Raw genomic sequence first — 24,471 nt, 5'->3', positions numbered from 1 at the left:
AACTTTTTGCTGATTGCGTATGTAATATAGTCTCTCAGTTTTAATCATCGTATAAGCATCAACCAGAAATTGTTGAAAAAGCCTTCTTGAATTAAGAATTAATGAAAAAACATTAACTCTGTCTTGAATAAGCAAAGAATTCTCTCATTGTACAGAAACGACGCTTGGTATTAGTTGAATGATCAACATCTCTGTGAGGTATGTCAACTCTATATCCATCATCTCCATATGGAAAGAGTAGTGGGTACTGAAGACCAAGGTAAGCCAGATGTAATTCGTTTATACGTTGTAGACTTCCTAATTTAGTTGTTACGATGATATCTCTATTATCAATTGCATCACCAATGTCACCAACAATTAAAGCAACAACCTCAGAAGCAGTAGGTAAGTTATATGTCCTTCCATCTTGTTGCCTTCTTCTTGTAAGACGTAACTTTAGATCTATATGAGGATTTTCATCAAAACAGTCTCTGGAAGAATGATTTCAATATTAAGAGAATGAGAAGTTGATGTGCACCCTTCGTTCTGTGTAATGTTAACAACAACGATTATATGTAAAATTTAGCAAGTAAATAATTATATCAAACTTATATAAGTAATGTTTTATAAAAAAAATTAATAAAGTTATACCTGAAAGCGTGTTGTCTATTTGTTATTTCATTTTCAGTATCATATATATATATATATATATATATAGTTGCGAAAACTTTGGTTTGGATCCATCTATAGGTAGAAAGACTTCCCATACAATGGTAATTTTGACCGCTAAGTCTGAAAACATATGAAGCATTGCCTCTATTAATGGAAAAATCAACTTTTCCACCCATTGAAGTAAAGGAAAACATCGAATTGAATCGAAAAATATTCTTCATGAAAATTTTTCATTTTGGATCAACATTACGAAAGAGATTTTCATAATTTATTGGAGCTTGTTTTAATTCAGGAAGCTCGACTTTTCAGTTACCACAACACATGGAATAAGAAGTTTTCTTTCCGGAAGTATTGCCTTTAAGAGCTTCATATGTCCATAATTGTGCATGACACATCGTACACACAAAAGTCTGGTCACCATGGTCCAAGTAATCTGTTTAATAAAAACATTTGTAAAACTTTGAAATAATTTAATGTTGCAATGAGTAATAATTTAAATATAAAAGGGGATTATAAATAAAAATTAATATTTTCCTTTTGCAATACCTGATATTAACTGTTGACGGATTTGTTGATCACGTAATCTTCATCTGATGTTAGGTCCAAAATGGGTATCTGATCTATATTTGGAATCTTTCTTTTTTTATTTAGTTTTTTTGCATGATAAATTGTTGGAAGAAGCTCGGGTGACTGAAGATGAATTCGTAGCTCTCATGTCACCGGACAAGATAGAATATTGTGCATTTACTAACATTAAAAGTATGACAATTAGTATTAAATTTATAAAGTAAATATATAAAAAATAAAAAATAATAAAACAATGAATACATATTATTTTATGTGTACCATATATAGTAACAAATAGTAAGTTGAACGTATGCAAATAGACATTTAGGTCAATATGGACCAAATGTGTTAAATAGCCAACAGATTTGTAAAAATGACGTTTTTGCCCCTTGCTCGTACAAAAATCATAAATAGTTAGGGGACAGAAAAAAGTATTAGTATTTTTCACTTTAATCAATCAACATTAAAACAAAAAAAATGCACAATAATAGTGATAATAGACCATTCCATTCTTTTTCCTGTTTCCATTCCATCACACCAAAAAAATATAACCACTTTTAAATAAATAGGAAAACACATATAACAGCACTGAAGTTATCATGATTTTAAGGAGACATTCACTTTCCTAACTGTTATGCCTAATGAAACCACTGGAGTTATGAAGAATATTTATATGTTTTTTTTTTTTTGAATTGGAAGTAGATTGAATCTATGCAAATTCACATTTAGGTTAATATGTACCAAATGTGTAAACAACCAAGAAAACCGTAAAAATGACGTTTTTGCCCCTTGGTCATACAGAAATCATAAATAGTTGGGGACATAAAAAAGTATTTGTATTTTTCACTTTAATTAATCTACATTAAAACAAAAAAAAAAAAACAACGACAATAACAGTGATAATAGACTATTCCATTCCTTTTCCTGTTTCCATTCCATCACACCAAACAAATATAACAACTTTCAAATAAGTAGGAAAACACATAAAACAGCACAGTTGAACAAAAACATGAATAACAATTAATTTTTTTTAATTATATTGCTGTAAATGGTTTCAAGTTTGAATCCCAAGGTTGAAAGCAAAGACTTAGGATGGAAAACAGGGGCTTAAAAAGACAATTTAGTTCATTCTAACTCTCCTGTTTAACAAAAGTCTACATGAAAAATCCATGTTCATCTTACTAATTTACAGTTTCAATGTTGCTCCAGAACTTATACATAGAGAGTTACAAACTATCTACCACATTTTGATACATGGAATGAAAAGTCAAAAGTCACAATCATACGTTTTATCTTGCATTGATTTAGGAACATAAACAGTTAAACACGGACACACAGGAACATAAACAGTTAAGGCACACACACGCATACACATTGAGAAGCAGAAACTGATGTTAAAAAAACAACACACACATTAAAAAAACACAAGAAGAAACAAAAGATAAACAAACAATTTAAAAGTAGTTTTTTTATAAACTTACCGAAAGGATTGAACTCTGTGATTGAAAAGAATATTTTCCACTGTGATGATGCAAAACTTTGGAACACGATGCTGTAAACTCAATATTTCAAGAGACAGTGATAACAGATGAATAGAATTGCGTTATACATAAAAAGTAATTTATAAAAATGATTTTTGGAAAGGATGTCAAAGTTTGATACATTCCTTGCAAAAATTACGTGAGTGAAGCAATGTTTGAAAAGTTTCTCCAAATTAACGTTATTTTTAAAGGGATTGATAGAATTTTGTTCATGATAATTAAGAAGGTTTATTTGAATTTAATACCTTCCTTGCAAAAATTACGTGAGCTTTTAAGGAGGTATTCACTTTCTTTAAATTCAGCGAAATTCATATATTGTATTTTTATTACAGATTTAATTTAAAAGCAAAAAAATTAGAATTCACCAAGTGGAATTAAAGGTAATTGGAAAAATAGAAAAAATATCATGTGGCATAATGAATAAGGTGATGACATGTGGCAATATTATTTTCTTTTATTATGGTAGATCATATACGACACATAAATGTACGATGATTCATGATCTAAACTCAATCATTATGTTACGCTTAAGTCTTAGTGCAACATACTATAAGAATCACACTAACTCACTAAGCTTGCATATAACTTGGAATATGGTAATAATGATCACGAAATATGATTCATTCGAGATGAGTTTGCAATTGTGAAAACTAACTTGAGTCATTTACATATTGATTGTATATATTTATTCTTTATTGTTTTGTATACACTTGTTTCATGCACAAACCAAGCGAAAAGGATTTTAGCTAAAACAATTCTATATTCTTTTGAAGCTGTTGCGCAATGATGAATTCTTCTCCATTAAGCAGGCCCGGCTTAAGGGGAAAGGTGCGACGGCATAGGGCCTCCAAAAAAATAGGGCTGAGTTTTAATCAAATTATATAGTCAATAAATAATTATATACTATGTAATTCAAATAACTATGCGTAAATTTGTTAGCACAGCTAGCTTAAGTGCGCCTTTTTCTTTAGCCTTAACGTAAGTTCGAATACCTTTGACATCATCTTTACTTTTTATAATTCAATTTATTAAACAAATGAGTTTGACAGTTTCTAGAGGTTACCTAATTAGCCCCTGAACTTTTATAAAATTTCATATCTCTTTTTAATTAATTTATTTAATTTAAGTTTTCTGTTTTTTTAAACAAATCAGTTTAACAGTTTCTAGAAGTTACATAATTAGCTCTTGAACTTTTATAAAATTTCATGTTTCTTTTTAATTATTTATTTAATTTAAGTTTTTTGTAACCACAATCCATCATCTTAAATTTATTTTGCTTGTATATTTAAAAATTGTATTAAGGGGTCCATTTTTATTTTTTGTACAGGACCTTAAAATCAACGGGCCCGGCCCTCACATTGAAGTTGACATTGAAGTTTGGTTGTTATTATACACCTTGTAAAGAATAAAGTACAAGTTTCAAACTGTAAGTGTTAGATTATTAAATAAAGACACATGGTGTTAATTTGAATAATTTATGCTTATTCACTATGATCGATGTTGTGAAAAAACGTCCTTAATGTACATGTGACACATATGGACAGAATTATAAAACATATTGATTGTTGGGAATTGTTTGTCATATATTTTATTAGCATATGCATAATTATAAATTTTGATCGTGTTTTGAATTTAAATCCTATTAAGGAGAATAATATATGTAGCAAAATCCTATTAACTCGATACATTTAAATCATTACAGCATTATTGTTCTACTTCTTCACATGTCAAATATTACAATGTTTTTCGTGTTCTTTTTATAAAAAAAAAATCACTTGTTTCAATCCTCATAAAATTATAAAAATAAATCATTGTCGGCTTTCTTCAAAAATACCAAGAAGACACTTCCCTAACATGAACTCTACATTCACCCAAGCATAGGATTTATATGAATAAACAGGAGAAGGGTATTTGAAATTTCATCCTCGAGGGATTTATCTGAAAAAAAAATAAAAAATAAATAACACCAAACATAGAACAGTCCACATGGAGTCCTCTGTTTGGTGTTATTTGACTTCACTTTAAGATATAAGTCACTTTTTTAACTGCCCCTTAAATCCTGAAAAAAAAAAACCATAAATTCCAACAAATTCAGAAATAAATCAATATACATTTAAAAAGTTGATGAAAAAATTACAAGGGTAAATGCAAGAAATAACAATGTACTTTCACTAATTTGTTTAATATAACATCTTACTTTCATTTCTTTCTAATACAGAGACATAATGTGTAAAGTTGACTATAATGTGCATTGGAATGGAATTAAAATAGTTGAAATGGTAAAACAAAAAAAAATCATTTTTGCTTAGTACATTGGAATGGAATGGAACATTCCTAAGGTGATTCATTGGCATATATTGATCTTCATTCTATTGGGGAGGGTTGTTTCTTTTTCCAATTCCATGATGGAATGGAATGATACAATAAATTTACACTTTACTTATACAATCTTCGTTAACATCAAAATTATTAATAAAAGGCAAAATTCCATAAAAACCACGATAGTTTGGTCTTTATGGTTTAACCACCCATTTTTTTTCTGATTCAATTTTACCACTGAGAGTTTTTTTTTTCTATAAAAAACACTGTAAGGGTTTCTTGGTAATGAATTGCAAAGCACCATAGGAAGATTATTTTTCTGGGTAAAGTTGTTTAATTTTAATTTAAATTTAATGGTTACATCACAGAAAAATACTCTTAACTGCGGTTTTTATAAAATTCAAAGTTTTATGAAGTGGGTTTTATGAACACAAAATCAAAGTTTTAGTGATTAAATCAGAAAAATATTCTTCTGCTGGTTTAACAGACATAAAAATCCAAACTACAGTAGTTTTATGGAATTTGACCTTAATAAAATATCAAAATTTTAATTATAATATTCTTTTTTAATTCTGAAAACAAGTAAAAGAAATATTATACATCGATTTGGTATTTACTTTTTTAATTTAGTTTTCTATTTTCATAAACAATTTCTTGAAAGTGAGGATGAAAATTTCATGGACCGATTATAAGAATTGCAGACCTGTGGAGAGGAGCAAAAGTCACAAGTTTAAGTTTGTTGAGTGACAAAGCTTAGCCTTGAGTGCCACCTGGAAAGATATTTATTTATGTAGAAAAACATATTAGAAAAAAGCTTATGTGATGAAAAAAGGGTTTTTGTGTTATGAAAAAAGGGTTTTTGTGTTATAAAAAAAGTAGCTTGGGTGCCTACCTCCAGTATTGCCGGACTTCCTTTGAGATAAAGCTCTAAACTTCAATTTCTCTAATGAAAAGAAATAGATTAAAGATTTGACAATGATTGCATAAAATCAAAACATGAATTGTTTTTCATTAAAAACACTATCATTTAGTTATTATCATGCAGCTTTAGATAAAAGTTACGCATAAGAATGACATCTACCTTTAAAGCGGGCGCTTTCTCCACACAGTTGACCATAACCTAGTTGATCAATATCAAGGGGAAACAGCAGAATTCGCCTTTTGCTTAGGATGTATTCTCCGGTTGTTGACTGAAAACTAGTGAGATCTCCACCAATGATGTGATTCCATGACTTGTAATAACCCAACACATCTTCTTCTTCTTCTTCTCCATCATCATACACAAAACTCACCCCACACTCCTTTATACCTAAATAATCAATATAATAATATGGAAACGTCCTCAAGGTAATAGTAACTTGGTCACCACATTCCATCTCATTCATCCCAAACATCCAATGACTTAAGTACGTCAAATAACTTCTACTAGGATAGAGATTTGGAAGGTAGTGGTCGTATATCCAGATAAGGTTCTTTGTTATATTTCTAACTATGATCACTGGCAAACAAAGGAAAATTTGCAAATCAAGCAGATATTCAGAGTCACGTTGTTGTCTCTCATTCAAAAATGGAGATGCAACTACACAACAGAAATTCAATCCTCTAAGCTTGTTAGGAGATGATGGGATGGTAAATGATATTGATGGCCCCTTGCTTCTATCCGTAATCCAATTCGGCATCTCTTCACCACCACAAATTGTGCTGAATATTCCAAATTCATAATACATCTGCCAAATACAACCACCTTCATTAATCACCACATTAATTACATATACATAAAGACATATAGTTAACCAGAGCAAACCTGGATTTCAGATTCCTTTCTTTCTCTAGCATATAATGTAGTTCCCATGAGCTTTTCCTTAAGAAAGTCTATCTTACTCCATCCCAAACTGCGTAATACCTTTTCCTCAACACCTACCATTGGTTGGATTTTGACCAAGCCTTCAAATTCAAACGACGAAGGTGCTAATGTAGTCCAATTTATAAGCAACTTGCGTGGGAACATTTGTGGATCAAACACAACTTTTTGTAGCAAAGGCTTATCAGAATACAGGTTCAAATATGTGAGTGTATGTGGAGCAGGCTCGTCTGTCATTAGCATATTACAATTTATCATACTAAGTGTCTCAAGCCTATGAAGGCTTCTCACACAAGTGGGAATGGAAACGATAGGATTTTCATCTAAACATAAATACTTTAACATGGTTAGGCAACTGAAGTCAACGGGAAAGGATTCGATGGACAAATTATTATTCACAAGTGACAAGGTTACTAAAGATCTCGGTAACGAAATCCCAAAGAACTTTGAAGAAATTGGTACAGCCTCTGGAACGACAGACAAAGAGGTTATTGTGTTTATGGAGATGTTATTACCCTTGACCATTTCCGTTGAATCCATATCCCTAATCTTGATTGGAGATTCACCGAGATAACAACCGTTTAGCAATAGTGTTTCAACTTTCTTTAACTTGCCTATGATTCGCCGAAGTTTTTGAAGCTTGCTGCAGTAGCTCAAATCAACAAGAACAAGTTTTACACATTGCTCTATCGATTCACAAACCTCAAGCAAACCAATGCAACCTTTAAGTATCAACATCTCAAGTTTAGGGAAGTGGTCAAACCCACCAAGGCTACCAAGTTGTTCGCAAAAACTTAAATTAAGAATTTTCAATGATCCAAGCAAGCTTTTGCCTTTTGAATAAGATCCCATCAACTGCTGAAAAGGAGACAAGTTAAAATACCAGTGACTCTATCAGCTTGAACTGGAAGAAGGATAAATATAGATAAGTTACCATTTGCCTGCTTTCACATCGTTGCGGATTATTATAACAAATGGAAAATGATTCAATGTTGCTATATGACAAGTCAAGAGCAACCAAATTCTCCATCGGTAAGTCTGAAGGTATAGACTTCAAAGGAAACCCATGCATACACAACCATCTTAATTCTTCCGGAAAGTTCTCGTAAGAGCCATTGATCTGCACATAATTGAGTTGTAGCAGCATTAGATTATCCATCTTACTCAATGCGTCTGTTTTCAACTCAAGTGATCCATGTAACTTCTCTTTGTTAATTATCTTCATGTCAAGGGTGAGGCCTAAAACATTTTCCGTACCCTGAGAAGAAAAGCATGCAAAAATACATTAAAATGTATAAACAGGCATATAGAAATACAAAATGCTTTAAACAAGTATACAAAGCCTCTTACCTTTTTCTGTTTCAACACTCTAAATGACTCATGACCCCATAATCGACTTCGTTCCCATGGCTTGTGAAATGATTCTTCACGTACCACAAATCTTCCCATCTCTTGAACCAATTGATGCATTATCAATTTGTTATACCATCCTATACTAAGAAAGCATCTGTCGATGAGATTCGTAATTCCAGTTCTTGTTTCTATATCACATGCTTCTAATATTGTTGTAGCAACATCTATATCCATTCCAACAAAAATACAAGCAATATGCTTAAACAGCTCCTTATCATTTTCAGATGGCAAAGAATCAAAGCTCATTCTCAAGACATTATTTATAGGGGAATTATTTTCTTTCTTTAGTCTGTCTATGTACCCATCCCAATACGTTACATCTCGATTGTGTAGATTCCTACCCAAAACTTTAAGAGCCATTGGATGTCCTTCACAATACTTCACTAGCTTTTCTGACACCTCTTCATAACCTGCCTTAGGATCATTGCACATGAATGCATGAAAACAGAAAAGTTTTTGTGATTCGATCTCAAATAAGCCTTTAAGAAAGTGCTTTTCATGCGTGAGTGATTTACCCTTCAATTTGAACAGTTCACAGCTCTCTGTCAACCACGTGTCCTTTGTAGTTATTATGATTTTGCTTCCTGGATGAAAACCTTTCCTTCCAAGTAATGCATCTAATTGGTCGAGACTACCAATGTCATCAAGAACAAGAAACACCTTTTCACGGGCTACTGCATTCTCTATCATTGAAGTGTATGTGGAAACATCATGAACTTGAACTGAACTTGGTTTTGAAATATCCTCATAGAGTTTCTTTTGTACATCAAGCATCCCATTAGATTTTTCATCGCATCTCCTGTTGATATCTTCAATGAAGCTGCTTGTGTCAAATTCATGAGAATGTAACGTATAGACATATTTGGCTAAAGACGTCTTCCCGATCCCACCCACACCCAAAATAGTGAGTATATCTGTCTTATGTGAGGATGTATCTTTCAACCATGAACTGACGAATTTAATAGAATTTTCCACCCCAATAAGCTGTGGCAGTGGAAACCTTGAGGATGTATGTAATCTACGAAAGATGTCCTTAACTATTCCATCAATAAGCTCCACCTCTAGCCTGCAATTTGATTTTATAAGAACCACAAAACACAATCTAAAAAAAATAACACGACATATTGGAGATTTAATTTTTCCAAAAATCCAAACAAAATTATGGCATATAAGCCTATTATTTAGTTATGTTTTTCACATCATAAACATTATTGTATTTTCACTTTTAACCATACAATCATCTAATGTGCAAGGTCATAATTATTATCTATAATAAGATCAGAGCCTCATGTAATACAGGATTTCATTTCATTGTGTTTCTACAAAACCATCAAACTTAAATATAGACGTGGTTTTTCATGAGCCTGAACAAAATATTAGTGAATAGTTTCAAGTTAACCTTTACTACTTACATGTGAGAATTAAAATATCATAATAAAAGATGATGTGATTTGAAGGTAGAATGATATAAAACTTAGTAGCGGATTATAACCAATCAAAACTAGCAGGATAGTTTAACCTATCTATACGAATTATATTATGAGATCACATAATTACAAAAATTATATTCAACTTAAACATATCTGTATCCAAATTTAAATGCATCATAAATATGCCTATTTTATGATTATAGAGAAACATATTGAAATGCATACGCCATACAGAGAAGATGATATTGACTATTTGACTTCTCATGCGTTGATGAAGCAATATTAAAGAAATATGGAAATACGAGTAAGAAAGTTGTTACCTGCCATTTGCATCCATCCCTTTCAAATCAGCAACTTCTGTAAGCGCTTTATTCCAACACTCTATCTTTTGAGCCCATTGACATCTTTTACTTGAGTTTGTCTCTGCTTCCATCTTCTGTCTATGCTTAGCCATTGCACCTCCAAAGCTACTTTGTTGCTTCCTAACATGTGTGGGCTCAACATGATAAAAGATGGGGAAAACAACATGTCTGGATGCCTTACGTTGCTCAAGGATCAACACCAATTCATCAAGACACCATGTTGAAGTAGCATAATTTGTAGACAACACGATAACAGAAGCTCTAGATGCTTTAATAGCACTCTCCAATTCTGGTTTCAGATCTTCCCCTGTTTCGATCTCTTCATCATCCATGAAGGTAGTGATATTGGCATGCATGAGGGCATTATAAAGGTGATTAGTGAAACTATGACGAGTGTCAACACCTCTAAAACTTAAAAATACGTCATATCCACGACAATGAGTTGTTGAAGAGGATGAAGCTTCGTCAGAAATTTCATGGAGCTCAACCATTATGAGTTATGGATTGATTCTTGTTTCTCCCACTTTGAATCCAACGTTTTCCTCACTTGTGCCTAAAGAAAATCAATAGTTATATTCTACAAAATTAAAAAAAAAAATGAAGTGTTTAAATAACAATACATATGCACCTCCGAATGTTAGCATGTGAATTTAATCTGCTTCAGAATTAAGTATTGATATAAAATCACCATAACATTTAGATGTGAATTAATTATAAATTGAATTGAATACTCAGTTAATTAGATTCGTTAACCTGTTTTTCTACCCCTAGAACAGGACTTGAAGTTAACCAAATCCTACGTGTAATTAACACATCCATGCAGAACGATTGTCAAATAAATGAACCCAAACAGACAAATGAGAAAGTGGCTAAAAGTAATCGCATGCCAATGAAGGTTTGATTATGTGAAAAAGGTGAGTTTAGTGATGAGTGACATAAACTTTGTTGACCAATGTGTCGTTGTGATATCTACAAAGAAATCCCTTATCAAATTGCAGCTCAAAGAAAACCTAATTCAGCTTATCTGTGAAAAAGCAGAGCATTACTTGATTGATGATGATGATATAGGATCTCTGAACTAGCAAAATCCTAATTTCGATTCAAGGAATCTAACACCCGAAAGTACTTCACAAAAACCGAGATTTTTTTTTTTTTTTTTGAAAGAAGGGAAACATATACATCACCAGAAAATTAAGCATTATCGTTCAGGTTCAAAAGGATTCAAATGTAAAAAATCGTGTTTTTGAATTGGAAAATTAGAGGAATTAAAGAAGTACATGTTGGATCTGTACAACCCTAATTGAAAAAAAAAAAAAAAAAGTAATTTAGATTATCGAATCGGTAATCACCTGAAGAAACTGATTATTATAATTTGATTAATGAGATAAAATTGTGTAAACTAAATGGTAAAAATCTGCCTTCATAGTTACCTGTCTACAGAGCAACAACAAGACCTGAAACGGCGAGAATAGCGGATGAAGAACGACGACGCGACACAGAAGGATAACGACAGAAAACTACAGAGCGAACGGCGAGAAGTCGGCCGGTAAACGGAGAGTCAACGAAGAAGGAAGGGAGACGTGAGAGAGATCGAGAGTTCGAGACAGAATGTTGGGTTGGAGGACTTAAACGATATAATAGTAAATGGTAGAGAAGTTATAATAATAATAATAATAATAATAAGTCCTTTTCTTTCCTTAGGCATTAAGAGTGTGTTTGGTTGTCCGAATTGAATGGAATTTGAGAGAAAAGGAATCCAATTCCTTTGGAATCCGGCGTTTGGTTCAACATTAAGGAAAGGAAAAGGATTCCTAAATGAGCAAACATTCCATCAAATGGAGGAAAATACTTTCCTTCAAAGAAAGAAGGGAATTAATTCCATACCATTTTAATTTCACAAAACCATTTATTTTGTATTGACAGCAACATTTGTCAAAATTGATTGTGATGTTTTAGATTTACTTGCTGGAAAGAGATGCACCATAACATACACAACCTGTTTTTTCTTTTGAACTTTTTTTTGACATATATGTTTTTGTTTGAATCTATTTTAAATTTTCTGGTAAGTCAATATGTCGATCCTCACCATCATTTATGATTTGCAATTATAGCTTTAAGTATGATTTGCAGGCTTGAACTTATGTAAACTAAAAAAAAAAAACAATTGTTACCTATGAAAATTATTGATTTTCAGAAGATATATTTATGAGAAATATGGTTTCCGTGAATTTTTTCTTTTTTTAGATATTCACTGGTCAACACCAATGAAAAGAATGGTTTTCTTATTAATTTTCGTAAGTAAGCACCTGCGAAAATCTAGGTGTCATGTGAATTTTTTTCTTTTTTTTTTTATTTTTTATTTTTACATGTTATATTTGTAATTAGTAGAACTAAAATGATATGATGAGTTTTAAAGGTCACCTTTGTGATTTGTAGAGCCTATGTGGCATTCTATTTTTTATTTTTTATTTTATGGATTTGGTCTTTATCACATATAAAAAAACTATATTACCGCTATTTTTTTGGGCCTATTTACTTATAAAATAGATTATTTAATAACTTTAACATGAGGGTTATTCCTAAACACTACCCATTCATCCATAGTCTGTTTCCTTTTACCATCACCATCATCTCAGTACTTATAAAATAGATTATTTAATAACTTTAACATGACCAACACTACTTATAAAATAGTCTGTTTCCTTTTACCATAGTCTGTTTCCTTTTACCATCACCAACACTACTTATAAAATAGATTATTTAATAACTTTAACATGAGGGTAGCGCCCCTAGCGGGGTCCATGGAGGCCCCTGGCGGTAAGATTGACAAATCTTGTTAGTTTTGGAAACGATTGATTATGTCATTAGTTTCGAGATTCTCCTAACTAATTTAAAAGATAACAACCCTAATCTGTCATTGTCAGGTATATATACGACTCCTTCTCTGAGCCGTAGAGAACCCGCTTAACTCTTCTTTCTTTTGAACGAACTTAGAATTCTTTGGCGATTTGGCTTGTGTTTCTGTGACTAGATACACAAGTCCTTTTGGACTATCTTGGACTAGATTTCCTGTAACCCAGACATATGGTGGAAATATCAGTTCAGAAAGTGAACTTACATGATCCACAAGAAATCCGGTTCTCCGCCATCACCTACTTATATTACTCCCCAACATGAAGTTCACTAGAGCCACCATCACCATTTATAACCATTTCAGCTTAAGAGATTACCACTTTTAGAACATTAGATCGCATTATTGTTTTTGTTTTTTTTTTTATTGTTCGTGAATGTGTTCTTCGTTTTCTAAGGAATAAAAAACAATTAATGGTTCGGGTTTGTCTTGCAACATTTTGATGATTTTAATGTTTTTAATTTTAGAAAGAATTAACAAAATGGTTTTAATCAATGTTTCCACTGAAGTCATTTCTAAATTATATGTTGCTCTGTTTGAAAATTAGATTGGATGTTGTTGAATGTGTTTTTGGTTGTTTTTCTTGTTTTTTGTCGTTAGAAATGTATGTTTTTGCATTAATGATTATAAAAAAAGTGTTGTGATTAAGTTAGAGATTGTATTTTATATTTTTGGTTGTATCAATTGTAATTTGGTTTGAGATGGAAATCTGGCAACAAAGATGGACCAATTCAACCAAAGGCCCAAGTTAATCACTCCCAGCCTAGACATCCCTTGACACAAGTGGCTCTCAGTTCGTTGGGCTTTGTCTTTTGCCCAAATAAATAAGCTTGGCCCACTCACTCTCTCTCTCTCTCTCTCTCTCTCTCTCTCTCTCTCTCTCTCTCTCTCTCTCTCTCTCTCTCTCTCTCTCTCTCTCTCTCTCTCTCTCTCTCTCCAACGAGAAATGATACACGTGTTCGAGGAAAAACTCACAACCATTTTTTGAGAGCGATCGGTGTGAGCAACGGCCGAAACCATTTTGCTGAGGTGGGAGCACCACAACGCTGGTATAACGCCACCAACACCCCCCCCCCCCCCCTTGGTTTCCCGTTGCTTCCCCTTGCCAAGGTAACATTCCTCAATGTCTGTTCTGCTTTCTTTCTTACTATTTTTTTCTACTTTTCTTCTTCCTCAAAGCCATTTCAAAAAATAACACCATCCCTTATGGAGATGCTATGGAGAGAAGATGATGATGTGGCAGCAATAACGTGGGTATGAGTGTAACCCATAGCAGTCTAAGGCATTCCTTTAACTTATTAATGGGCGGTTATTTAACTTATTTTTGCAAATTATTCCTTAGTGGCTCAAGAAATATGTTTTGCTTGCTATAACTTAATTTATTTTTGAAAAAAAAAAGTTTTAGTTTAAAGAGCTTTTTCAAAACTTAATCTGAAATGATTTGAAATTTTAAAATCTTTTCAAAACTAAAGAGGTGTCGAAAAAAATATTATATGCATGCAGTTTGTTTTATAGCACCAAATTTGGAAGAATAATATATGTAGTAGCATATGATATGGTGATCATAAATTTACATCCAATTTCGCTACAGCTTTTAACTCAAATATTATTGTTCTTTCACATGTCAAATATTACAATGTTTTTGTGTTCCTTCTATAAAAATTTCACTTCTTTCAGTCATCATACAATTATAATATTAAATCATTGCCTGCTTTCTTCCAAAATACCAACAAGACATTTCTCCAACATAAACTCCGCATTCACCCAAGCATGGTATTTATCTGAATAAACGCATTAAGGAGAAGAAGGGCATTTACGTCTTTTTTACAAACAAGAAAATCGAGAGCAAGTCCCTTTCAACAAAAACTATCATTATTGTTTCACATGAGTTTAGTTCTCAGGTTCCGGTCCTATGTCAGTCAAACACACAGTAAAACTTGTTGTGTCATGTCAAAATATTATTTTAACATAATAAAATATGTTTGATGGTCTGAAAAATAATAAAAGGATACTAAATAAAGCTGTACAATCTTTTCCAACCGCCTTCATCAACATATCAACACCTGCAAAAAAAAATAGTAAGAGATTCATCTATTTCCAGTTTATAAACATAATTGTTTTTTTTAAAAGTTGTTTTATGACAAAATATGCAACATTTTACCTTCCAATTTATAAACATAAATTTTTTTGAAAAAATAAGTAGTTTTATGACATATTATGCAACATTTTATCTTCCAATTTATAAACCTGAAACAAATTTTTTTTTTTTTTAAAAAGTAATTTTATGACAATATGCAACATTTTACCTTCCAATTTATAAACATAATTTTTTAACAAAAAAAGTAGTTTTATGACATATTATGCAACATTTTATCTTCCAATTTATAAACATGAAACAAATTAGAAAAAAAAAAAAAATTGTTTTATGACCATATGCAACATTTTACCTTCCAACTTATAACCATAATTTTTCGAAACAAAAGTGGTTTTTTATGACAAAATATGCAACATTTTACTTGTAACCTGTTTAACCGGTTAAAACATCATTACATAACTTTTTACAAGGTTGCCCTCATTCAAACCATTTCCCCAAGTACACTGTTATTTCTTAAATATTTTTTAAACATCATTTATCCATACACTACTTTATCCGAACACCACTTAATGAGATTAAAAAAAATAAAAATTACTTGATGAAAATTGATAATTTTGCATTAAAAAAAAAATTTGTACCTCCAGGATGAAATTTCATGTATGGAGTGATGTTGTAAACACGGCCTTTAAGAACAGTCCACATGGAGTCCTCTGATTGGTGTTGTTTGACTTCACTTAAAGATATAACTCTCTTGTTTGACTGCCCCTTCAATCCTTAAAAATCATAAATTTCAAAAAATTTAGAAATAAATCAGTACATTTGACAAGTTAAATGAAAACATTACAAGGGTAAATGCAAGAAATAACAATGTACTTTCATTGATTTGTTTAATACAACATCTTACTTTCATTTCTTTCTATTACAAAGACATGATGTGTAAAGTTGCATATAATGTGCAAATTAAAATAGTTGAAATGGAAAAAAAAAAAAAAAAATCATTTTTGTTTACTACATTGGAATGGAATGGAAAATTCTTAACTATAGTGGTTTTTATAGAATTCAAAAGTTTTATGCAGTGATTTTTTTAAGGGAAATCTCTAGAAAAGTCCTAATATTTTGGGAAAATTTTTAATAAAGTCCTAAATTTTATTTTTTAAACAAAAAAATCCTGACTTTTTAACTTTTTGAATAGAAAAACCCAAGAAACCGGCTAATTTACTCACTTTAGCCCTTTTTGACCTGTTCAGCAGGTCATGGGACCAAATTGTAAAATTTTCGAAAATAATAGGACATTTTTGCCGATTTCGTCAAAATTTGTATATAATGTATAAACATATTTTTTGCGTATTTATATCTATTTTTACATATTTGTGTATTTTTTAAGTTTTTATATGTATATATTTATGTGTTTTAAATGTATAAACATATTTTTTTACTTATTTATATGTATTCTTAACCATTTTACATAACTTTTTATGTATTTTTATGTGTTATTTTTTATGTATTAAGTATTTACATGTATTTTTTCATATTTATGTATTTTTTAAGTTTTTTATATAGATGTTTATGTATTTTAAATGTATAAACATATTTTTTACATGTTTATATATATTTTTAAGTATTTTACATAATTTTTATGTGTTTTCTATGTATTACGTATTTACGTATTTTTTTTTTAAGTTTTTGTATAGATGTTTACGTATATTTATGTATTTTAAATGTATAAACGTATTGTTTTATGTATTTATATGTAATTTTTTTTAAGTATTTTACATATTTTATGTGGTTTTTATGTATTATGTATTTATATGTATTTTTGCGTATTTATATATTTTTTAGTTTTTTTATATAGATGTTTATGTATTTTAAATGTTTAATCGTATTTATATGTTTTTTATTTCAAGCCGTCTTCACCATTTCATCTAATTCGCACAGCTTCTTCAAGTATGTCAAGATGGTTTTACTACATACCCGTATATTTTAAGTTTTTCCCATTCGATGTTTAATTTCAAGATAAGCAAATCGGAAAAGCTTAAAATATGTGGCCATGTAGGAAAGCCATCTATACATACTCGAAAAAGTTGTACAAAGTAGATGAAATGGTGAACACGACTTAAAATAAAAAATACATAAATACGTAAAAAAATATACAATTATACCTTTAAAATACATAAACATCTATATAAAAAGCTTTAAAAAAATACATATAAATACGTAATACATAAAAAACACATCAAAATATATAAAAATATATAAAATACTTTCAAATACATATAAATATGTAAAAAATATGTTTATACATTTAAAATACATAAACATCTATATAAAAAACTTTAAAAAAATACATAAATACATAATACATAAAAAAATAACACATAAAAATAAATAGAAAATATATAAAACAATTAAAAATGCATATAAATACGTTAAAAAGTACGTTTATAAATTTAAAATACATAAACAACGTAAACATATACATATAAAAACTCACAAAAAGACATAAATACGTAAAAATATATATATATATATATACCTAATACATAAAAAAATACACATAAAAAACTGTGTAAAATACTTAAAAATATATATAAATATGTAAAAAAGTACGTTTATACATTTAAAATACATAAAAATACGTAAACATATACATATTAAAACTGAAAAAATACAAAAGTACATAAAAATATATATAAATACGTAAAAAATACATTTATACATTATATATAAGTTTTGACGAAATCTGTAGAAAAGTCTCATTATTTTGGAAAAATTAACGATTTTGGTCCTATGACCTGCTGAACAGGTCAAAAGGGGTTAAAATGAATAAATTAACCGGTTTCTTGGGCTTTTCTATTCAAAAAGTTAAAAAGTCAAGACTTTTCTATTCAAAAAATAAATTTTAGGACTTCATTAAAAAAATTTCCAAAATATTGGGACTTTTTTGTAGATTTCCCTTTTTTAAACACAAAATCAAAATCTTAGTGATTAAATCAGAAAATATTCTTCTGGTGGTTAAACAGAAATAAAAATCCAAACTACAGTAGTTTTTATGGAATTTGGCACTAATAATATGTCCAAACTTTAATAAAAATATATTATTTTAAATCTGAAAATTAATTTTAAAAAAAAAATTATAATACGTTGATTTCGAGATTGAGTGGTATTTAGTTTTCTATTTTTGTAAGCAATTTTTCAAAGTGAAAAATAACAATTTTATCGACTATTTGGTGAACATAAAAAGTATATTTTAAACTAATAAAAAAATTCAGTGGTATATCTTAACTTGATTAAAGTTTATTTTTATAAAAATGAAATTGTCTTTATTTATTAATTTAATTTCATTCAGTTGTTTATTTATGCATAAGAAACAACATTGGTTGGATATAATGGAATGAGATTTCATATGATTTATTTATATGATATGTAGTTACAGTTATACAGTATATAATTTTATTTCTACTTTATTATTTACTATTAATCATTGGATTTTTATTTATAACAATTAAAACTAGACATAATAAAAACTCATTAAAACGTCAAACAAGACTATTGAAAAACTTACTTTATGGTTATATTTTGGAAAATAAGAAAGTAGTTCCATTTAAGTTTTGAAAAAAATTCGAAATATTTATGTTATTGAAGCTTACATAACCAAAAAAAGGTTATATTATATTTACAGGAATGTAAATGCAAAAACTAAAAAAGGGTATATTTTATTTATGATGTTTTTGTTTGCATTATAAAGTCAAACATGATGATTTTAAAAGTCAAAGAATTGAATTACCTGCTAAATCAGGATGTGTTCTAGTAACCTTGAGCCAATCCATATGACTATACCCAATTTGATAAGGAACTTTTGCCCTTGAAACTGGCTTCTTTCCAACACTTTTTGGTTTTTGTGATGCATTATTTGAACTTTCCACATCTACCCCTGCTGCTTGTTTGGAAGGTTCCGTTGACTTTCTTTGTGAAGACGCATCAATAACCTTAAAAGTCAAGGATCCAACTTTCTCCTGTTTTGCCACATCAGCTTTATTATTGGAATTATCACCCCAAATAGTTCCACTACTTTTGTTTTTATCTTCTATACTCATACTGCTGACATCTGGAAGACCTTTTGGTTCATTTTTCTTCTCATCACCAACCTATATACATGGTAATCAGAAACAAACAATTAGGTAGTGTTTGGTATGATGGAACAAGGGCAGGAATGGAATTGTTCATTCCATAGGAATTGATACCATTACCATGTTTTTGTTTTGTCTGATGGAATGGAGTGGACTAGAAGGAATGTGATTCTTTCCATTTTGTTAATTTTCATTCCTTAGTCTGAGGGTGTTTTTGTTTCATTTCATCATGGAATGGAATAAAGAATTACAATATAACTCAATTTTGATTATGTAATTCTCTAAGTGACACTAAATTTTGATTTGTTTATCGTTTTTAAGGCTATGTTTGGCATACTAGCTGAAAAGCTAGCTGATAAAAAATAATGTTTGGTAAAACTAGCTGAAAGATATAAAATGACATAAAAAGGCATTTAAAAGAATATGTTTTCTATAATTAATTAAGGGGTATATTTGGGAAACTTTAAAAAAGCTCCTGAAAAGCTAGTCTAAGGCTATGTTTGGCGTACTAGCTAAAAAACTAGTTGTAAGTTGATAGCTGAAAAGCTAGTTGTTAAATAAAAAGCTAGCTGATAGCTGAAAAGCTAGCTGATAAAAAATGATATTTGATAAAACTAGCTGAAATATATAAAATTACATAAAAGGGCATTTAAGAGAATGTGTTTTTATAATTAACTAAGGGGTATATTTGGAAAATTTTTAAAAAGCTCCTAAAAAGCTAGTCTGAGTAGCTTTTTAAAAAGCTAATTTATAAGCTACTTTTTGGTTTGCCAAAACATGACAATTTTAAAAAGCTCAAAAAATAAGCTAGCTTATCTGATAGCTGTGTCACGCCAAACACAACCTGAGTAACAAAAGAATATTATCTTTATTATAACTTATTTGGGGTTTAATCTGATGTTATTATTTTTGTTAATTATAACTAAAATAATGTATAGACTCGAGTGAAAATTATAAATTGTATTTCCATATAGAATAAGAAATTCATTCCATTTCTACAAGGCAACCAAACATGATCATGGAATGTAATGGCTCATTCCATTGCATTGCTTATTCTATTACCTCATTCATTCCATTCCATTTTACAAAACAAACCCTTAATGGATCCTCTAAATATATCACAAGAAAAGATTGATATGAAGCTCATAGCTAATTCAGACGAATTGGAAAGAACTTACTTGCCAAAAGGTAAAATCATCACTATTTTTTGTCTCATCCATAATGGTGTCCAGAAAATTACTGTATAGCCTGGAAAGATAACTCTGTATGATCAAAGAAACTAATGTAACTATGAAAGATCAATGCATGAATTTATGAACCCTAATATAAACATATACATATTCTTTTTGATGTAAAACATCAGAATTAAAAATACTGATCACAGATTCAAGGTATCTAAATTTCCCATAAAACCCAAAGCTCTTATATCACAATGAAACAAAAGCATGTAGCTTACAGGCTACTAATTAAATGATACAACAAATAAAATAAATCCTACAACATAATTTATAAGAAAACAAATTGAAAACAATCAATGCACATTCAATTATGAGTTGGCATGAACAAAAGGAGAAGATTACACTGCTTTAACTTAGTTTCTTATACCCACGACCCTAAGGAAGAAAGCTGTATACAATTGTTTTTAATACCCTGGGCGAGATAAGAATTTTATGATTTTATCAACTTACACAATCTAACTCCTACGATTGAAAAAAAGCAAAGAAGAAAGCATAACAAATTTCCAATTTCCAGAATAAACACGCCGATTCTTATGACAGATGAATCATGATCACACACAAGATAAACCTGGAAAACAAAAATCTAACATATGTAAAGAAATGAAAGGTCAAATAAAGACAGCTGAAAAATAGAATCAATCCGCCATATTTGAACAAAATTTGATTCTTAAATAAATAAAAACAATGTAGATTTTTAGGTATACATACATACACGCAATCAAAGAGATACATAAGGGTGTACCTGGTTGGAAAATCGAGACCTTGCTGGATGATGAAGAGAAATCGAAGAACACCAGGAATTTAGCACAAGGATGCGTAGAAAGGCTTGAGACGATGGTTGGTGATATGGAAATTGGAAATTATTGAAGGATCTTTGAACGAATTTGGGAATCGAATAAGATATTTCCAGAAATATCCCTTAATTTTAAGTATGATATCTATTTACCCCTAGGCTATGAAAGACTATCCCTGATAGCCCTTGGATGGCTGGATTTGGCAAATTAGACCATTTTACTATTGATAATTTTACTTAAATATCCATTTCTTTCTAATCTTCATTTCTTTTTCTTTTTTCCTTTTTAAATGCTAGCTTACACATTCATTATTTTTTGAATCATCATTAATTTTTAGCTGGCATCAATCCGACAAAATTAAAGATTTGTTTATCATTTTACGAAAATATTCGTTTGTATCTTAATTTCATATACGTTTGTATAAAAAGTTTATAGTGGTACTATCATCTTGTAAAAAGTTTATTTGAATAATTAATGAAGATTTTATTTTTTTAAAACTCTTTTTAAAATATATAATCTAACTATTCAATCATCTCCAAATATTATAGACGGACAGCTTGTCCTATAATCTAATATCGATCTATATGGGATTATGGGAAAGCAAATCAGAATATTCATATACAGGGTCATTCGGTTGATTTTAAGGGTCACATACAAAAAAAAACCACCATATATATATATATATATATATATATATATATATATATATATATATATATATATATATATATATTACACAATAATTAATTAGAATACAATAACTTAAACATATATATATATATATATATATATATATATATATATATATATATATATATTTAGGTTATTGTATTCTAATTAATTATTGCGTGGATTTAGGGATGAATGTAGACCAATTGTTTTAGTTATTTTAAGTAATGATTTATCTATCTTTAAATTATGAGACACATGTTTAATTAATGAATTTTCGGATTTTAAGGGATATTGATTCTTTTAATTTTGAATTCTGATTTTTTTTAATTAATTTATTTTTAATTCTAACATAACTTTTAATTTACTCGATTTTATTCTTTTAGAATGCAATTATGTTAGAACGATATTCTATGAAAATGTCAGAATATATTCTGATAGAGTACATATTTTGATTAAAGTAACTTTTTGTAGAAAAACAACATTTTTGAACCTTCAGTTGAAATATAACATAATCCTTATATATTCAAACATTGAAATGCAAATACATATTCTTACAGAAAAAGAGAGAAAAACCAAATCTCGACTTTTGTTGTGTCGTTGATTTGAAGCAAATCGAAACTTTTGGAACGAGAAAAAGAGAGAGAGAACGACAGTGAGGTGTGAGGCGCAGAAAGAAGAACGAGATATGTGTTTTGTATGGTCGGTTAGGATTAATTAAATATTTATTTAATTACTAAAATTAATTAATAGATAACATTAAAAATTTACCTTATTTAGGTTTTGAAATGATTGGTTCACATTAATTCTTACATCCACACAATAATTAGTTAGAATACTTAAAGAGAATAACATGGTTGTTGATGAGTTTCATGAGAACATTCAAATTTTGATCGACCCATGTCTTTGAATCTATCAATAAGAACACGGTGCATACATCAATTTATACATAATCCAAATATTGTAATAACCGTTTGAGAGAGAGAGAGAGATTGAAAATGAAAACGAAAACGAAAACGGTTCATTAATACAGTTGATTGTAGACTTAATGTATTTTGAATTATTAAAATTTTAAATTTAAATAGATTAATTTTTGTTAAATATAAAATGTTTTCTGTATTATTATTTTAGTTAGATTAATTATATCAAAGTGCTATTTTGTTTTTCATTTAAATGATACTTGATATTTCCGTAACAATGACTCCATATTATTTAATTTTTAAACTAATCTAATTATATCAAAAATGCAATTACTTAATGGAATAAATTCTTTAAAGGGCTGATGGATTCTAATTGATTGTAGCAGGTGAAGTGAATTATTAAAAAAAAGGAAATTGATTTAAAAAAAATGAGAAATTGATTAATTAATTTAAAGATATGAATTTAGGAAAATAAAGGGAGGTTGATTAGGAAACTATAGGACAAACTGATTAATGAAAAAAAAACACAAAAATTGGAGTAGCATAGAGTCGAACACATGTAAAACAGATCACTTGGTTATCTGAACTAGAAAGCATTCATGTAACTTATTACGTAAATTTCTTTATATATACAAAATCAAATATATAATTTTTACTTAAAATCATACTCTATTTTTTTCGGAGGTCTGTGTGGTCACACACCCGGCACCCTCTTAGGGTCGGGCCTATTTATGTATCAATGGAGGTCATATTTTGGTAAACTTCTAACCTATTTATTGATTTTTACCCTTTATATGATATTAAAAAAAAAATACATTGTACATTTAAAGTGCTCACAATATACATGTACCATTATCGTGAAGTGACAAGTTATTCACGAAACATTAAGGTATTTTTTTCTAATAAGTTCTTTTTAAGCTTTTTTTGTGGCTTTGGCGGCACGTTTGGATTTGTAGCTCCTTCCCTCTTTGGGCAGTCTTGTTTGAAGAGTCCTTCTTCACCACACTTAAAGAGGAATACTCTCTTGGTCATGCATTTGTTGGCATAGTGACCAATCTTCCCGCATTTGAAGCATGTCACCTCTTTAGAGCATTTCCCAATTTGTTTCCTTCTGCACTTGTCACATCACTTTTCTTCATTACTATCCCCAGACCTCTTGTTGTTGGAGTCAGACTTCGGGAACCTATTTTTCTTGTCGTATCTTGAAGACCCCTCAAACTTCCTCTTCTGCCCTACCTCAACTCTTTTCATACCCTTTCCCCAAGTTGGGTCTCCACATTCTTGGCTGCTCTAACGGTTGTCTTCAAAGTAGTTGTCATTTTTACCGTTGCACCAAAGTACGTTGGCAATCCATTAGCAAACCTATCTATGTTGGAGAGTTCAGTAGGCACCAAGTAGGGGAATAGCTTCATCTTCTCGGTGAATATGGTGGCGTACTCATCAATACTCACCTTCCCCTTCTTTAGGTTATGAAACTCGTTGTTTAGGTCTATCAGATATACCTCCGAGCAGTACCGCATTTTCAATTGCTCCAGGAATGTTTCCCAAGACATCCTCAAGGCTTCTCCTTGTG

At 29.9% G+C, this 24,471-nt stretch overlaps 2 protein-coding genes across 6 annotated transcripts; both read right to left on the bottom strand.

Moving 5' to 3' along the window:
* Positions 1–4,418: 4,418 nt before the first annotated feature.
* Positions 4,419–11,773, bottom strand: LOC145164851 (disease resistance protein RUN1-like). 4 transcript variants are annotated; one of them, XR_013739878.1, is made up of 9 exons: positions 11,575–11,773; positions 10,103–10,697; positions 8,290–9,418; positions 7,874–8,197; positions 6,883–7,797; positions 6,160–6,805; positions 5,971–6,021; positions 5,782–5,848; positions 4,419–4,818 (listed from the first exon to the last, which is right to left on the bottom strand). XR_013739878.1 is itself a non-coding variant. In XM_079083526.1 (9 exons), the coding sequence occupies exons 2-9, from the start codon at positions 10,633–10,635 to the stop codon at positions 5,832–5,834; spliced, it is 3,510 nt and encodes a 1,169-aa protein (XP_078939652.1). In that variant the 5' UTR covers positions 10,636–10,697; positions 11,575–11,773; the 3' UTR covers positions 4,885–5,831. The 4 variants fall into 4 exon arrangements, 3 of the variants coding, with proteins under 3 accessions (XP_078939652.1, XP_078939642.1, XP_078939648.1); XM_079083526.1 differs by lacking the exon at positions 4,419–4,818 and having other exon boundaries at positions 4,885–5,848; positions 8,290–8,762; positions 8,868–9,418; XM_079083516.1 differs by lacking the exon at positions 4,419–4,818 and having other exon boundaries at positions 4,886–5,848.
* Positions 11,774–14,635: 2,862 nt separating this feature from the next.
* Positions 14,636–21,383, bottom strand: RLF (reduced lateral root formation). Of its 2 annotated transcripts, none has more exons than XM_079083504.1 (6): positions 21,258–21,383; positions 20,456–20,539; positions 18,935–19,295; positions 15,789–15,923; positions 15,068–15,118; positions 14,636–14,836 (listed from the first exon to the last, which is right to left on the bottom strand). In XM_079083504.1, exons 2-6 carry the CDS (start codon positions 20,495–20,497, stop codon positions 14,757–14,759), a joined length of 669 nt encoding a protein of 222 aa, XP_078939630.1. In that variant the 5' UTR covers positions 20,498–20,539; positions 21,258–21,383; the 3' UTR covers positions 14,636–14,756. The 2 variants fall into 2 exon arrangements, with proteins under 2 accessions (XP_078939630.1, XP_078939636.1); XM_079083510.1 differs by having other exon boundaries at positions 20,456–20,525; positions 21,258–21,376.
* Positions 21,384–24,471: the final 3,088 nt, after the last annotated feature.

Source organism: Lactuca virosa, chromosome 1, assembly GCF_052849685.1.
Source record: "Lactuca virosa cultivar CGN04683 chromosome 1, Lactuca_virosa_CGN04683_v6, whole genome shotgun sequence".
NCBI lineage: Eukaryota > Viridiplantae > Streptophyta > Magnoliopsida > Asterales > Asteraceae > Lactuca > Lactuca virosa.
Note: the sequence above shows the minus strand (reverse complement) of the source record. Positions and strands in the feature narration are given on the sequence as shown.